Source organism: Amblyomma mixtum, chromosome 7, assembly GCF_055824585.1.
Source record: "Amblyomma mixtum isolate Tamu chromosome 7, ASM5582458v1, whole genome shotgun sequence".
NCBI lineage: Eukaryota > Metazoa > Arthropoda > Arachnida > Ixodida > Ixodidae > Amblyomma > Amblyomma mixtum.
The window spans coordinates 92,507,701-92,525,436 of NC_143018.1; the positions used below are offsets into that span (position 1 = coordinate 92,507,701).

Here is a 17,736-nt window from a genome sequence, read left to right on the forward strand (position 1 = left end):
AATGCCTTCCACCCGAGCCAGTTGGCTTGGGAGGCGCATCATAGCTATGTTGAACAAGAGCGGTGATAACACCGCTCCCTGAGGGGTACCCCGTGTTCCCATCATGTAGGGGCCGTATTCCTCGCCCTCAATCCGAAGAAAGGCCTGGCGATTAGTCAAGAAATCTCGTACATACGCGCAGGCCCTAGCCCCACAATCGGTAGAACTCAAGTTTGCCAGGATGCTTCCGTGTTTAACATTGTCGAAAGCCCCTTTCAGATCAAGGGCGAGGATGGCTTTGTCATTGTGTTGCATATTTGTGGGTCGTATTACATCCCTGAGCAGCTGGAGAAGGACATCCTGTGCAGACATGTGGGGGCGAAACCCGAACATGGTGACTGCGAAGAAGCCCTTACTCTCTAGGTATGGAGAGAGGCGATCCCGAACCATCGTCTCCATAAGCTTGCCCGCACATGAGGTCAGTGATATGGGCCTCAGGTTGTCCGTATTCACGGCCTTACCTGTTTTAGGGATAAACGTCACAAGTGACGTTTTCCACTCGGGAGGGAGTGGACGCCCGTCCCAGATCTGGTTGATGTATTCTAATGAATGGAGGTAGGCTGAGTCCGGTAGGTTCGCCAACAGGTTCACTGTTATGTGATCCCGTCCCGGAGCCGTACCCCGGCGCATTTTTGCTAAGGCCGCCTTAAGATCGTGCAACTCAAAAGGGGCATCAAGTGTTTCATTAGGCCTGCCAGAGTAGATGTACTCAGGCCCAGGCGGGTCCTCCGTACGACAGAGATATCTGTCGCACAGAGTGTCCGCAAGTTGCGCCGTCGTACCTTGATACCCTTGCAGAGCCCGCCGGAGCTGCTTTTGCGTCTCCCCTCTCGTTTGGGAGGGGTCGATTAGACTGCGAAAGAGACGCCACGTCCCCTTCGAGCTCATCTGATGAGCTGCGGCGTCGCAGCGTGCTATCCAATTGAATCTGAGAGTTCGGCAGCATACGCTGCAGCCTGCTCTGTGAGTTTGGCTATGCGCTCGCGTAATTTGCGATTAGTTTTCTGCTTTTTCCACCGTTTAGTTAAGCTCCGGCGCGCCTCCCACAAATGCAGGAGGTGGGTGTCCACTGCGGGGATCTCTTCGGTGGTTTGTAGTGTTGTGGCGTGCTGTTTCTGAATGTTGTATATGTGGTTAGCCCACTCCGCGTAGCCACCGGAAAATAGTACGCGAGGGATAGTGTGATTTCGGAATTTGTGCCAATCGGTCAGCTTGGCCTGACCCCATTTTTTGCGCGCTGCCTACGCACGAGTGTAATCCTGAGAAGGAGGTGATCGCTGCCTAAAGAATCTCCCAAGTTCTCCCACGCAGCTGCTCTAGCATTTTCAACGAGAGAAAGGTCTGGACACGTGTCGCGGGTTACCGAATTCCCCACTCGGGTGGGATACGCCGGGTCCGTGAGCAACGTGAGGCTGAGGGTGGAGATGAGCTCCGCCAGCTTACGTCCTCTTGCCTGTTCGAAGTGGTAGCCCCAATGAAGGCTGGGAGCATTGAAGTCTCCAACGATCACTAGAGGCTCTTTGGCTGCCATTTTTATCGCGCGAAGGAAGATTTCATTGAAAGTTACGCGCGGCTTATGCGGAGGGCAGTATATGTTAAGGATATGTATTGACGGGTCGCGGTGTCTGAGAGGCAGTACCCGGACCATTGTATATTCTTGCTCGGTACTCAAGTCTAAGTCGACCTGAACCACGGTGTAAGCCTTATTCACCAGGATGCACGTAGAGGGGCCCCCCTGAAAGGTGCTGTAGCCTGATAATTTAGCGTCTATGCCGGGCTCCTGCAGGGCAATGAGTGCCGGCATGTCACCTAGGGACTGCAGGTAGAGCTGGAGTTGTGACCGTTTTTTCCAAGCTCTGAAACCCCTGCAGTTCCATTGGATGATCTGGAATTTTTTCAAGGTTTTTATCATTCCTACTAGATCTGCTAGCCATCTTGTTCTATTTATTTACGGGCGAGCGGACTAGCTCTGGCCGGGAGCGTGCGCAACCCCAGCGAGGGGCCGCACCGACCCCCAGCTGCCGAGCCTGAACCGTTTTCCTCCGCTGCCTGGCGGGAGGCTGTCTTACGTTTGAGGTGAGGGGATTCGCAGCTAGTGGCGTTCTTAATTTGGGTACTGACCCAGGGCTGCACGGCTTTAAGGACTGGACAGCAGCCTCGTCGGGGCGATAGGGAGACACTCATTGTCTTTATCCGAGCGTGGGACACAGCGATGCCAGCGAGGGGATCATCCCTTTTTGACTTGACAAGGTGCGCCGACCAGCCGCCTTGTCGGAGGAGACCAAGGGCGGAACAAAGCCACTTCCCCGAACTGAGTAATGAAGGCCGCTAATCCCACTGGTGAAATGTCCGGACAGGTGCTGTGACATTGGCGGGATATCTCAGCCGTCGGCTTGTTTCCCTGTCATCAAAATGAATATCACTCGCGTAAACGTTAACATTCAAAGAATGAGTGATGGTATAACATCTATATCATTCGCCATTTATTTTTCAACAACAAAGTCCACAAAATTTTTGTGTAAATAAAATGGTTGCTTTGGCTTATGGAGTTTAACGTCCCAAGGCGACTCAGGCTATGAGAGACGCCGTAGTGAAGGGCTCCGGAAATTTCGACCACCTGGGGTTCTTTAGCGCGCACTGCCATCGCACAGCACACGGGCGCCTCTTGCGTTTTGCCTCCATCGAAACGCAGCTGCCGCGGTCGGGTTTGAACCGTGTGCTGTGCGATGTCAGTGCGCGTTAAAGGTCCCCAGGTGGTCCCAATTATTCCGGAGACCTCCACTACGGCACCTCTTTCTCTCTTTCTTCCTTCACTCCCACCTTCCTGCCATCCCTTACGGCGCGGTTCAGGTGCCCGCCTAGATGTGTGTGACAGATATTGCGCCATTTCCTTCCCTCAAAAATCAATTTATTATTATATTTATTATTTAAATTCTGGAGTCTGATGTGCTGTGTGATGTCAGAATTTAACCTTCATCGAAATTCGGCCGCCGCCGCCGGGATCGAACCCGCATCTTTTAGGCCAGCAGCCGAGCGCCGTAGGCACTCAGCCACCACGGCGGCATAAAATAAATAAATAAAATATTGTTTCCATTTTTTTTGCCACATATATCACTCATCACCCCAGTACCTATAAACGCGCTTCAGGCGTCCGCTGACCCAGGGTGCCTGTTATGCGCACTTCCTTTCCTTGAAATGATCGGAGTGTAAAACTTCAGCGCCAATGAACACAATGAACGCCGACGGCCTATGGCTTCAGCTCCGCGTTTCTGGCACAAAGTTGTCAATGACTGCAACTCGCCTCTCTATCTCATCACGCCACGCACCTATAAGCGCTATTGAGGCATCCGCTGACCCAGGGAGGTAGTGATGCACACTTCCTTTCCATAAAATGATCGGAATGTAAAACGTTTTCAACGCGAACGCCAATGAACAGATGAACGCTTCAGCGCCCCGTTTCTGGTACAAAGTTGTCAACGCCTGTAAGCCACATCTCTCACCACGCCACGTACCTGTGAGCGCGATTCAGGCGTTCGCTGACCCAAGGAGCCAGTTATGCGCACTTCCTTTCCTTAAAATGATTGGAGTGTAAAACGTGGCCAACGCCAATGAACACAACGAAAGCCGACGGCCTATGGCTTCAGCTCCGCGTTTCTGGAACAACGTTGTCAATGCCTGCAACTAGCCTCTCTCTCTCATCACGCCACATACCAGTAAGCTCGATTCAGGTGTCCGCTGACCCAGGGAGCCATTATGGGCACTTCCTTTCCTAAAAATGGCACAACGTTGGCATTGCGAACGCATGCAGCACACATCTGTCACTACCGCCACGTAGCACGATTGGGGTGTCCACTGTTCCGAGAGGGCACTTATGCGCGATTGGGGTGTCCACTGTTCCGAGAGGGCACTTATGCGCCTTTGCTTTCCAAGCTCGCGCTCCATTGGTTTCGCAGCTTAAAATCGCGAGTAAGGTGTCCACTGCTCCAGTCCTGCTGCAGTCCGCAGCAGCAGCCGCTGGGTTGCGGGCCACAGACGGAGTTCGTGCAAGACAGCGAGAGCCATGCTTAAGCGCTCCGTTGAGATGTCTGGATTCTGCAACACCGCTCTAGGCGACGAGGTGCCAAACGCTGTACACAGTGGACCCACGGCCGGTTCTGCGGACTCCGACTTAGAAGCTTTCTGGTGTGGTAGGGGCATCATGATGTCCCAGAGGTGTCCCATGCCCCGTCGTAGCAGCATCCGTGAGCTGATTCGTCTCCGATGGAACTCTTGGCGGCCTGTGGCCCGGAACGCAATCCAGGGTGACGTCCCCGTCGCCGCCGCAGCGTCTTCATCCGCGGCGCATGACCAGCCAGGGCTTCCAACGGCAGACGAGGTATGGAACAGGCTGTGGCCGCTGTCGATATGTCTAGGTTAGGCAACTGCTGCTTGTGTTAGCTACGTTGCCTGTGTTCATGCGGACGAGAGGCCGGCTCAAAAGGCATTACGAACGCGCTGGAATAAAGTGCGCTATGGGCGATACTAAATTCGAGAAAGCTTCTCTTCATGCACAGCCCATACTGTACGCATGTAATGCAGTGAAGCCACCATTGCTAACCGCAAGGAATTCCCGGTTACACAAGCTGCCGTAGTGTGCAGAACGCGGCAGGACCGCGCCTGTCCCAAAATCTCTCACTTAACGTCATGTGCGATTAATGAGGACACCGCATCTATAGAGCTGCGAAGTCTCGCATGCTGCATGAGCGCAAAGTTTTCCAAGGCGTTATTCAGATGAACGCTTCTCATTTGTCCCTGTCATTTGGCCATTTGGCCCCGTAAAATCCGCCGGGAAAGAACGCGAAGACAGTTTTCTCTCGACGAATAGCATTTCTGAGCAGAAGTCGTCATAGCCGATTGGTCGAAGTAAAAAGGTGGACGCTCATTATCTGCTTCATGCGCCTTTTGTTCGCTCATGAAAGTAAATATTTTTTTTTCAGGCGAAAGCCTTTAATGCCTCGTAGAAGTTTTGTTAGCAAGTGTGTCCGCGTTTCGGCGCCACTACCTAAAAAAAAAATTAGGGAACACTTTGGCGACTAAAGTGGCGCAAGGCGAAAGCCTTAGTACAGCATTCTGTCACGAATGTGGTTGTGAATGATGATTCAACTGTCGCCAGCGAATAACGCGTTCATTGGCTGACTGCTTGTGTCACTGATGTGTGGTTAAGATGGTAAGCTTGGCCCCTAAGAGTGGAACGCGGCAGCGTCTTGCAACGCTGCCTGGAGTCCACAGAACGCCATCGCCCATTCGGTTCTACGCCTTGCTGGACGGTAAATTTGTTTTTGAGGAAATGAAATGTATATTTTTCGCATATCTTGGTGGACAACTGAACCTCGCCGTAAGGGAAGGGAGGGAGATAGGAGTGAACGAAGACGCCGTATTAGCCAGACGCGCCTTTGTTCGTTCCAAACCATTCAGCTGGCATGGCGGAGTGGCTAGCGTGCTCGTGTCGCACTCCGGAGACCCTGGTTCGATTCCCCCACACGACTAATTTCGTACTCGGTTTTAATGATTTATTGGTGTCACTAGAAGGGTTAATTAGGCTAATTGATATTTAGATTATTGCAATTCCATCCACCATGTTCTGTCAGTCACCTGTCAAATGGTTTGGTTCGGTTTAAGGGGTTTAACGTCCCAAAGCGACTAAGGCTATGAGAGACGCCGTAGTGGAGGGCTCCGGAAATTTCGACCACCTGGGGTTCTTTAATGTGCACTGACATCGCACAGTACACGGGCCTCTAGAATTTCTCCTCCAAAGAAATTCAACCGCCGCGGCCGGGATCGAACCCGCGTCTTTCGGGTCATCAGCCGAGCACCATAACCACTGAGCCACCGCGGCGACACCTGTGAAATGTTGGAACTGTCTAGAATGTTGGACACACTGTATATGAAACGTGTAGGAACGTCTAACTGGGTTATCTGTTTTTCTAACCAACGCCTGATTCGGCGGACGCGGTTGTTGCGACGCGCTTCTCTTGTTTTCTGTTATTTTTCCTCATGTTTTAAGCCGTCTCTGTTTGCACGTGGTGGCAATGGTGGTGGTGGTGGCTCGCCTCGAGTTAGTCGGCAGGCACGTTCTCAGTCGCAACAACGTCCAACTATTAATGATAGTTAAGCGTGACGCACATTTAGTGATACTAGTTAATGTATGGTTATGTGGTAGTTAACGTGCCTTTAACTAGTACACTGATTAAGTAGTGTTAGTTAAGGTACGCCTGCAGTGCGCAGTCCCACATGCCATTTCTTAACTGCTACTAACAAGTCCTGGTCACGACAGCATGAGGAATTAAAGGCATTCGCCTTAAAATTCGCGCGCACTGACGTCACGACCATTTCGACCAATCCGAAACGAACAAATTTGCTTTCAGGTCTTGGTCACGACAGCCTGAGCCATTAAAGGCTTTCCCCTTAAAAAACCCGTGTCGAGGCTGGGAATCGAACAAGGGCCTTTGGCATTTGAAGAGGTGACGCTACCACTCCACCATCTAGTGAATGCATGGGTTTCGTAAATAAAATAAACGAAATTAGAAAAGGAAAAAAAGGAAAGAGACAAAAATCAAATTAGCAGTGGCTAAAATTGGTAATTTGGTTTTATAGCCCAGCTCTTTGGCGCCTGTTTCTGTGTTTCGGGGTGTCTGTGTCGGTATTGTCCGTTGTAACCAGCAGTGGACACCTTAGTCGCGCCTTAAACAGCGAAACCAATGGAGCGGGAGCTTGGAAAGCAGAGTGTAAAATTGGCAAATTGGTATTAGAGCGTAGCTCTTTGGCGGCTGTCTCTGCGTTTCGTGGTGTCGGTGTCGCTGTTGTCAGTTGTAACCAACAGTGGACACCTTAGTCGCGCCTTAAGCTGCGAAACCAATGGAGCGGGAGCTTGGAAAGCAGGGGGTAAAATTGGTAATTTGGTTTTAGAGCGCAGCTCTTTGGCGCCCGTTTTGCCTTTCCCGGTGTCGCCGCCGCCGCTGTTTTGTTGTATCCAGCAGTGGACACCTTACTCGCACTTTAGGCTGCGAGGCCAATGGAACGGAAGCTTGGACAGCAAAGGCACATAACTGCCCTCTAGGAAAAGTGGACACCGCAATCGTGCTTTAAGCTACGCGGCGGAAGTGACAGATGTGCGCTGCATGGCTTGGCATTGACAACGTTGTGCCATTTTAAGGAAAGAAAGTGCGCATAACTGGCTCCCTGGGTCACCGTGGGTCAGTGGACGCCTGAATCGCGCTCATAGGTAGTAGGTGGGCTGATGAGAGAGCGACGTGGGCTGCACGCATTGACAACGTTGTGCCATACAAGCGGCCCTGACGCCATAGGCCGTCGGCGTTCGTTGGGTTCATTGGCATTGGCCTTGACAGCTTTTTACACTCCGATAATTTTGAGAAAAGGATGTGCGAATAAGTGGCTCCCTGGATCAGTGGACACCCGAATCGCTTATAGGTACGTGGAGTGATGAGAGAGAGATGTGGGCTGCAGGCGTTAGCGCTGACAACGATGAGCGAACTCTCGCGATCAACCATTAACTGCCACCTGCAAGGGTGGCAGAGAGGGTGGGGGTTTAATGTATTATCGGGGACAAAAGTTGTATACTCCACTCGGCGGGAGCCGGAGCAAAGAAAAACTGCCTTGCAACGCCATGTACAGGCGGCATCTGGGATCGAGACAGCCAGTGCGTGACCTTTATTATCATCAGTCATGTCGCTTGGCTCGTTTCAATGTTTCGTGCTTTAGCTCGGTAAAATGTCGCAGTTTTCCGTTGCTCCGGCTCCCGCCGTGTGGAGCATACCACTTTTGTCCTCGATAGTACATAAAGACAAACAGGAATTTCTTACTACTTATGCCGGAGAACATCCCGTTCCTCTCGCTCGTAATGCCTCCCGCAGCTGTGACAGCCTCGCGAAATACTTGCGGAGACCTAGTCTCTGAGAACCAGGCACTGCTGGAGCAAGTCGAGCTTATATGCATCTATTTCTCCGTCCACAAAGCTTCCTTCATGACAATCGAGAACTGTTAATCCAGTGTTTCTTGAAAAAGGAAAGTTTGGGAAAAGTACCAGTTTTCCGTAATTGTACATACATGTCTTGCTCGAATTCTTTGCCTCAATCTATCGAAAAGCCGAAACAGCTGATGAGCTGCGCTCAAATTTCGCATTAGGAAGTGACGTGATCGTTGGCAATTTTTATAAGTTCTTCCCTCAACATTGCCTTCAATACGGCATTCAATCGGGCCTAATTAGGTAATGGCATCTTGCGGCAGATATGTTCACGTCGTCGGCCGTATGCACGATGTACGATTGCTTTCATGCTATATGCCGACAAAAAATGAAATAATTTCATCAGAGGATTCGCGTACAGTATACGTATTCCCTTTCCCAAAAGTATGCAGTCCAAGAAGTTTGCTTTTCATCCGCGCTGTGTGGCTTGTTAAGCATCGCCAGCGTTCTAAAGCTTTTGAAGGTGAAGGGAACTCGTCTACTCGTTTCTCTAAAAGTTCACGGTTGCTAAAAGAACCCCACTAGAGGGCTTAGAAGCAAGCCCCTTCTATTTGACAAAGGGTGTGCATCTACAGTGCTCGCGGTACTACTGGATGTATTCAACCTACTGCGCTGAATTTTTATGTATTGTGGTATTCGCAGTCAGCTCCGTGAGAGGGCAAGCCGAAATTTAGCAAACCTGTAGAGCTACCCGTCGTGTATTCGCATGCCTTTTTGCCAAATTGCGGCCGGTGAAGGAAGAGGTGGCTGCACCACGCAGGTGGCAGCCGTTTAAGCCTAATGGTTACCAGCACTCGCAGAAGGCAACGTTCGCATCGATGTTGTGCAGTAGTAGGAGTCAAGTTAGTGTCGATTAGCAGCGTTCCTTGGTCGCCATTTCGAAGGCGATTTCTGATAGTAACGTTATCGCTCTTTTCTTCTAGTTCAAATAGGCCCTGGGTGTTCATTACATATTTAAGTAAATGCTCAAACGTCGCTTAGGCTGTTAAAGAAGCTTTGAGGTGCGACCTTTCTTTAGTCTCTCCTTTTGAGTTCGTGCATACATTTTTGTTTTAGGCTCACAATTTCCCTATGCGTTATTACTTAACGGTCTCTTTTAATTCGGTGTGTTATTCATTATAGGGCAGCTCTTGAAGTACTTATGAGTTTGCATCGCTGTAATTAATATGCCGTTTTTGACCTCATGGCTGTACAGACCACATTTGATGAATCGGCGACCGGTACGCCTGTTCGGTCAGCAGTCCTTCCGTACAAAGAGAAAATCGCCTCTAGGCCGAGGGTCTTTACAAACGGTCTGATTTAATTTCTTAAAAGTCAGTGTTGTGAGGCGCTTTGTCCATAGTAATAGGCGTCGTTGACGGCATGGTACGACTTAAAACTACCGCGCTCTCACTGGTCAAAGATAATATTAACCGGATTGTCCCGAAAATAGCGAACATGTGTACCTGCCAGTGGGCGTTTTCTTTTTGGCGCAGCAGTTCTTGACACGTGTCAGGGCACTGAAGACAATTACTGCGTGAGTATTAGACGAGTCTGTCCAAGCGGAAATGGCGGGTCGCCGTCTTTCAGTAGCCTGGGGAAATCAAGTTGCCCACCGTGGCAGGTAACTGTATGTCACCTCGGATATAACGACCTTTCGTGAGTTAACGTCGGATATAACAAACTTTAGAGAGTCAACTTCGAATATAACGAACGTTGGGCTGCTGACACATTCAAGCGATTCACCAAGGATCAATCGCCTTAGAGTTTTAAGGCGAAAGCCTTTAATGCCTCATGCTGTCGTTAGCAATCCGTGTCGGCAGCCGTGTCTGCGTCCGTGTTGGCAGCCGTCTCGACAGATGTGTGCGCGTTTTGAGGGGTGTCCACCGAGATATGCGAGACAGTTACTGCGTAATTTCCTTTCTTCAAATACAATTTTCAGTTTCTTCATTACGGCCCCTCTTTCTTCTTTCACTGCCACTTCCTCCCTCCCTGTACGGTGCGGTTAAGGTGTCCACCGAGATGACTGAGAAATGCAGCCCCATTTCCTTCCCTCAAAAAGCGTTGCGTTCAAAGGGCAAGGCATCGCGTGGACGGGTGGTGGCGTTCGGTGGACTCCCTGGCAGCCCTACAACATGCTGTCGCGTTCCACTCCTAAAGGCGAAGCTTAAGCGCCATTAATTACCAGTAATTTAGTGCTGAGTGATTAATCAGTAATTAGTCATTGATTAGTAATTTGTCATTACTTCGTCATCAATTATGTATGACGTCATCCGGTGGTGACGTCACCAGTGTCACATAGGCAAAGTGGTGCCGAAAACGCTTTCGCCTCTACGCACTTTAGACAGTCAAAGTTCCCCCTGAATTTTTTTATTGCTAGCACCTCTGGCGGGCTTTGGACTGTTGACCGCGAATACGTGACGGGTCACTTCGCCCATGTAGGGATTACAAGACGCTCCAAAATGTAGATTCCAGAATAAGGAAAACCTGCTCGACGACGCCCTGCAACGGATGCCGTTTTAAACCTTTGTTTGGTAGGGAACCATATCGACGAAAAGGCGGGAGTCGAAGTGACCATATCATCGGTAGAGTACAGTGGTGTATGCTTTATAGTCGAAACGCAGTTGCCGACGATAGGGACGCCGTTGGAATGCGTCGGGGTGCGGAAATCTTGTGCTGTCCACGTAAGGATTCACGTTTTGTTGAATGAGCACTTTACTGACCAGGACAGAGAACGCTTATTCCTGGACTACTTTTCGAATTTCACCAGCTTTTTTAGAACCCGGAAGAGAGGATCCCAAAAGCGTATAGCCTTTTGACTCCTTTGGCAAAACGCTAGAGGTCGAATTAAGAGGAGCGGGCTGGGAAGGGTGACCGCTACCCTTCCCTTATTCCAAAGCGGGAAATTCTCTGGATGGAAAAACCGCACTATGCCCCATATTCTGTGAGAGAATGTTTAAGAAATGCTTTACGGAAATAGGATCGTGCCAACCGCATTTGCTTCTTAGCCCCTTTATTATATTTCAAATTTTGCACTAACGGATGCAACATAAGTCTGTTGGGTACCTCCACCCACATTCAGGACCACCGCGCAGAATTCCTTCACGAAAAAAAAGTAGAACAGTGTCAAAAGTTTCTTCTTGCCTCTTCTTGATTCCAAGTTTTTTTACAAATTTTCGCTACTAGTGCGAATAATCATACAAAACTTATAAACCGCTTGAAATTGGCTATGTACATATTACCGAAAGTTAACACCGACTACACACATTTATAGCCCAGCATTACAGCCTAGATACATGTCACTACTTACTTACAACTCCTATTATTACCGACATTCCACGCACTAATTACGGCAAGCAAAAGGCTCCCTATCAGATCGCGCTCCTATGCAACGAATCTACAAGCATCATTGAAATAGCAAAAAGGGCTCTTACAGCTCTAAGCTTCAAATTTAAAATGCGGGCCTTTCTTCCATTTTGCCATTTTGTTGACCTAAAGTGCGGTGAGGCGAAATCCTTAAGCGCGGTGTTGCTGCTTGTGTGACTGATGTGTTGTTAAGATGTTAAGCTTCGCCTCCAAGAGTAAAACGCGACAGCGGCTTGCAACGCTGCCAGGGAGTCCACAGAACGCCATCGCCCGTTCGGTTCTACGCCTTGCTCATCGGTAAATTGTTTTTTGAGGAAAGGAAATGCATCTGTCTCGCATTCCTCGGTGGACACCTGAACCTCGCCGTAACGGGAAGGAAGGAAGAAAGATGGGAGTGAACGAAGACACCGTATTCACTAGACGCGCCTTTGTTCATTCCAAACCATCGAGCTGGCATGGCGGAGTGCTTAGCATGCTCGTCTCGCACTCCGAAGACCGGGGTTCGATTCCCGAACTCGAACAATTTTTTACTCGGTTTCACTAGACGCGCCTTTGTTCATTCCAAACCATCGAGCTGGCATGGCGGAATGCTTAGCATGCTCGTCTCAAACTCCGGAGACCGGGGTTCTATTCCCGAACTCGACCAATTTCCTACTCGGTTTTATTTATTTATCTGGCCTGATTAGAAAGGTTAATCAGGCTAATTGCGTGATTAAGCAATTAACTAAACTTGTCCCTCGCTTGTCTTTGTATCTACATCAAAGTCCCCACCCACCCTGCCACCCTGGCAGGTGCTACCGTTCCTGGCACAATATTGTCAATGCCAAAGCATGCAGCACGCATCTGTCACTACCGCCACATAGCTTAAAGCACGATTGAGGTGTCCACTGTTCCAAAAAGGCAGTTATGCGCCTTACCTCTGGTTCAGGTGTCCACCGAGATATGTGAGACAGATACTGCGCATTGCTTTTCCTCAAAGACCAATTTACAAATTTTACTCTCTGTTTTCCAAGCCCCCGCTCTATTGGTTTCTCAGCTGTGGGAGACTGATACTGCGCATTTCCTTTCCTCAAAATTTATTCACTGAAGCTTAAATGGCGGCTCGGATGGTAAACGCCCTTCTTATATAGGCTCGCTCCACGTCTGTTTGTTCTTCGCGCCAAGGCAGGCGTGCACATGCGCACAGGGTCGGCTGTGTAGTCTCCTCCTTGTTCTCGCTCTGGGAGCGCGTCCTCATTGGTCAAAGGCCGGGAGTGGCTTCGAGGAGCATCTGGAACTTTCTGTCGTGGCACCGTCGCGCGAGTGAAGAGGTGGAGGTCCTCTCTTAGCGCACGTCAACATCGCGTAGAAATAACTCGGACAGTCTAGAACAATCGACGGCAATGCTCCAGCGCGCCGCGTCGGCGAGCGGTGGGAGAGGGGTCAGCTACACACAGAAGGCTAGTCGCTCTCCAGGGGTTCCTTCTCCCCCGTTTCACGACGCGCGCCGGCGAGAGCCGTCCGCGTGGCGCTGTTTTAAGGCGAAAGCCTTTAATGCCTCATACTGTCGTCACCAAGACCTGTTAGCAAATGTGTCTGCGTTTCGGATGCACCCCTTATAGGGACATATGCCAATAAATAGCCAATCGATACTTAATCGAGTCCAATCGAAACACATCGGAACATGATATAAACTGATTTCATGACTACATCATTGTACTTAATGACTAAATGACTGATTGGTAATTAGCAGTAGTTGAGAAGTGGCATGTGGGACTGTGCACTGCGCCTGTACCTTAACACTAATTAATCAGTGTACTAGTTAAGGTCACGTTAGCTATCACTACCCATACATTAACTAGTATCACGAAATGTGCAAGTCATGCTTAATTATCATTAACCATCGCTAATAAAAGTTTCTAGACGTTTCATAGGCATTGAGTCGAACATGAGCCATCACAGGACAGGTGAGTGACAGGGCATGATTGGGGGCATCAGAACAATGGTAAACACCAATTAGCCTAATTAACCTCTATAGGCAGACCACAAAAATTAATAAAACCGAGTAGAAAATTGGTCGAGTTGGGGAATGGAACCAGGGTCTCCGGAGTGCAAGACGAGCGCGCTAACCACTCCGCCATGCCAGGTCGATGGTTTGGAATGAACAAAGGCGCGTCTAGTGAATACGGCGTCTTCGTTCACTCCCATCTTCCTCCCTTCCCTTGCGGCGAGATTCAGGTCTCCACCGAGATATGCGTGAGAGATATACATTTTTTTCCTCAAAAACCAACTTACAGTCGAGCAAGCCGTAGAGCCGAATGGGCGATGACGTTCTGTGGACTCCCTGGCAGCGGTGCAAGACGCTGTCGCGTTCCACTTTCAGAGGCCAAGCTTAACATATTAACCACACATCAGTGACACAAGCAGCAACACTGCGCTTAAAACTTTCGCCTCACCGCACTTTAGGTCACCAAAGTGCCCCCCTGAATATTTTTTTTTGTTTCTTGCAAAGGAGAGTATGAGGTTGCGCTTTTACCCTCTGCAGACGGCTGCAAGATGGTTGCAGAGCGCTGTGAGGCATAGTATTGGGCCCTTCTCTTGAAACAGTCGACGATGAAAACTACGGCTTGCCTTATTTCACATTCATGCAACTTACTTGAAATGTATTCGAAAAATTCCGAATTCAATCGGCTCTTTTAATTATCTTCAACATGCGCTATTTGATTCATTCGACGCATCAAATAGGAGGATATTCGATTGGTTCCATGCTGTGATGAGACAGAGCAGAACATAACTTGAGAAGTTTTAAATAAGTCAGATAAAGTGCCTCGCCCGCACCACTACTCTATCGAGGGCGCTCCGACAAGGCAGTAAAAATTTACGCTTTTCGTTTTTCTCACACGCAGGATCACGGCGGTCTTGAAGTGTTCGCTCGCCAAGCAAACTGCAGTTCCAAGCCTGTGGATTAAGGTGCTGCTACTACCAACGACACTTGTCTACGTCGTCACTGCAGTCATCCATCTACGCAGTGGATTCGCGTCCAGCACGGCGACTTTTTCCGCCCCACTACCACAAGGCTGCAGATCGACCACACGGATCTGCCGCTTTACCCTCGCTACGACAATACACTCGCCTGACACCCATTCCGCAAAATCGAGCCTTATGGAAGACAGGATATTTATCATGGTCTCCTGCTATGCCCTCTGCTCAAGGGGAAACAGTATGGGCGAGTTTTACGGAAATTCGGAGCAGCGTTGCAACGTCGCCGTCAGGGCCCTTCTGTAGTTCAGGAGAGCCTTCCAGTGTTACGGCTATAAGGGCGAGCCGCTGACACCGCATTGTTTCTTTTTTTTTCGCTGTGGACAGCTTTTTGGTGTCTTTGCAGTAATGCACACGGCGATGTTATTTTTTTTTACTACGTGATTTGTATATGTAGAGCTTGTCGGCTGGAAACTTCTCTTTCTGCAGCTTGACGTACACGAATAAATTGTCTTGTGGACATGTGCACTGCCCGTTCGGCAGATGTGTGTTTGTGAATGCTGCAGGTGAAGTGGACAGCTGTCGTCGGGGGTATTCCGCCCACGGGAGCTTCTCGCTCTCCCAACGTGCTTTCCCAAGCCTGTAGCGGTTTCCTTACCTCTGAAACGCAGCTCGGATTTTCCCGTGTTTCGAGAATCGGAAGTTTCCTCTCTATTACGGTCTGAATTCCAATAAAGCTTTCCAAAAGGAGTCCCAACAGGAACGTGTAGACGTACCGTAACCTGAACGTAACAATATATCTTTTACTAAGCCCATGCTCACCAGGTTCTTGTGCTCGGCAACACATTACAGCATTGCCTCGCGGTCCACCTGCCTGGTATGGAGGTCAGCGGTTAGAACATGCGCGTACCCGCACTTCAGTTCAGGCGACTGTGTTGCGTGGCTGCTGAATGTAACGCTTGCCTTCTCGTAGAACCCAGTACGTTTTAAGGACCATCGGTTATCTTGCCTTGGCATTAGATGCTCTAACAAAGCCCATTGCTTCCTCTTGATTTCCGCCAGGATGTCATTAACCCGCGTTTGTTACCCCTCCTGTAAACAAGCAGTGAATAGCAGTGGCGACATCGTGTTTCCCTGGGTTTCGCCCTTCCTTTTTTCGGAATTTTGTTAGTGACTTTATGGAGGTCTATGGTAGCTGTGGAGCCATTATAGATATCTGCCAATATTTTTACACAAGGCTCTTCCACAGCCTGATGCCGCAATGACTGCATGACTGCTGAGGTTTCAACTTAGTCAAATTCTTTCTCGTATTCTATGAACGCTATATATAGGAGCTATTTATAGCCTGCCCATTTTTCTATCACCTGGTTGATAGTGTGAATATCTGGTGTGAGTATGGTCTATTGTCGAGTATCCGTTACGAATGTCTGCCTGATCATTTGGTTGATTGAAGTCTAAAGTGGTCCTGACTCAATTAGCAATTACTTTGCTATATACCTTAGTGACAATAGACAGTAAGCTGCTCGGTCTGTAGTTTTTAAAGTTCTTGGTGCCTGTTTTCTTGGGGATTAACAAGATATTAGCGTTAATCCAACCTTCTGGTATGCTCGAGGCCATAAGGCATTGCGTATGCAGGCTGCCTAATATTTCTAGCACAATCTCCCATTTGGCCTTCAACAGTTCTGCTGTTACCTGATCGTCCCCAGCCGCTTTCCCCCTTTGCATTGCCCCTAATGCATTCTTTACTTCCTCCTTCGTTACTGGCGGAATGTCTCCTTTCTGAGTGATATACTACCTATCTTATTTTTGTCCTGATTACATTTAGTACTGTACAGATTTCTGCAGAACTCTTCGTCTACTTTAACTATCTGATCCATATTGCTAATGGCATTGCCTATTTGTCTCTGAACGCATAAATCTGATTTTTGCCTCTGCCCAGTTTATACTTCACCGCTTTTAGGGTACCTAGGTTCTTTAAAGCGTGCTCGATTCTCTCCATATTAAACTTCTTCATATCGGTTACCTTGCTCCTATTGGTTAAATTTGATAGCTCTGGCAGTTCTATTCGGTCGGTGGGGTTTGAAGCTTTCACGCTTTGGCCTTTCTTAAATCAGATCTTTAGTCTCCTGAGGTAGCTTGCCGTTATGCCGTCGAGCCATCTTATCGCCTACTTCTGTTTTGCACTGCGTAATGATAGCTGTGGGATTATCGTTTATTGCTAGAACATAAAGGCCATTGTCCTCAGCTTAAGCTGTATATCTTTTCTGCATCGAGATTCTGAATTCCTCTACTTTCCCTCTCGCCGCTAACTCGTTGATCGGCTTCCGCCTGATGTCTTCTATTACCACTTCAAGTCTAGGCTAATGCGAGAGCTTACCATCCTGTGGTTGCTGCAGCGCACCTCTCCGAGGACATACATATCCTGCACAATGCCAGGGTCAGCGCATAGTATGAAGTCGATTTATTTTTATTTTCACCACCGGAGCTCTTACACGTCCACTTCCGCTCTCCTGTCCTTTGCGGAAGAAGCTATTAATGATCGGAAAATTTTTATCTCTATGAATTATACTAATACCTCACCCATGCTGTTCCTTGAATCTGTGCCATAGTCGCCTACTGCCTGGTCTCGAACATGCTTATTTCGTTCCTTGGCATTAGAATCACCCATCAATACAGTGTGCTGTGTTTTTACTTTGCTCACTGCTGATTCCACGTCTTCATAAAAGCGTTCGTCGATCTGGTCATCATGGCTGGGTGTAAGCGCGCAAGCTTGTCAAGCCTTCAGTTTGTACCTTTTATTAAGCCTAGTTACAACTGCCACCCTCTGGTTAATAGTATATTTTGATTTGATTCAATTTTATTTCTCAACATTCATACAAGGCATGCTTGTGAAAACATCTGGGTCCCTAGCTAAAAGCTAGTTGGGATACATGGAATTCAGCTTCAAAGTAGAAAATTGCAGGCATAACAAAAATTAATTACATACATATAAAAGCTCATGAAATTAGAAATGCATAAATAGGCACATAGAGCAACAATATTGAGAGCACCAAGCCTCTTTTACAAACACATACAAACACACAAAAATATATGGAAAGAAAATACGCTGGCTTCACTCATTGTTTATGATATTTCTTCAATGACACAGGAAAACAATTACAATGTTTGAGTTCACTTGGAAGCTTGTTCCACAGCTTAATACCAACATGGGCCATCCTTCTTTCTCCATAGACATTTTTCGTTTTCGGAAAAAGGAAGTTTCTATGAGTGGCGTTGCGAGTGTATAGTGGTGGGATACAGAATAGCGATGAGTGTAACGGGTAATTGTCTTTAAGGCATGTGTGTATTGTCAAGACAGTCCTTTATTCAAGTAA

The 17,736-nt window shown here is 48.6% G+C and overlaps 1 protein-coding gene across 1 annotated transcript; it reads left to right on the forward strand.

Annotated features, from left to right (window-relative positions):
• The first annotated feature begins 3,894 nt into the window (after positions 1-3,894).
• Positions 3,895-14,913, forward strand: LOC149336849 (uncharacterized). The gene is made up of 2 exons (XM_089554778.1): positions 3,895-4,414; positions 14,290-14,913. Exons 1-2 carry the CDS (start codon positions 4,100-4,102, stop codon positions 14,350-14,352), a joined length of 378 nt encoding a protein of 125 aa, XP_089410904.1. The 5' UTR covers positions 3,895-4,099; the 3' UTR covers positions 14,353-14,913.
• The last annotated feature ends 2,823 nt before the right edge of the window (positions 14,914-17,736 follow it).

Bases quoted from the DNA above. Each gene is read 5' to 3' on its own strand.
- LOC149336849 (XM_089554778.1), top strand. From the start codon at position 4,100: ATGCTTAAGCGCTCCGTTGAGATGTCTGGATTCTGCAACACCGCTCTA. The intron at 4,415-14,289 runs GTATGGAACAGG...TCTCACACGCAG, and splicing joins GGCTTCCAACGGCAGACGAG to GATCACGGCGGTCTTGAAGT.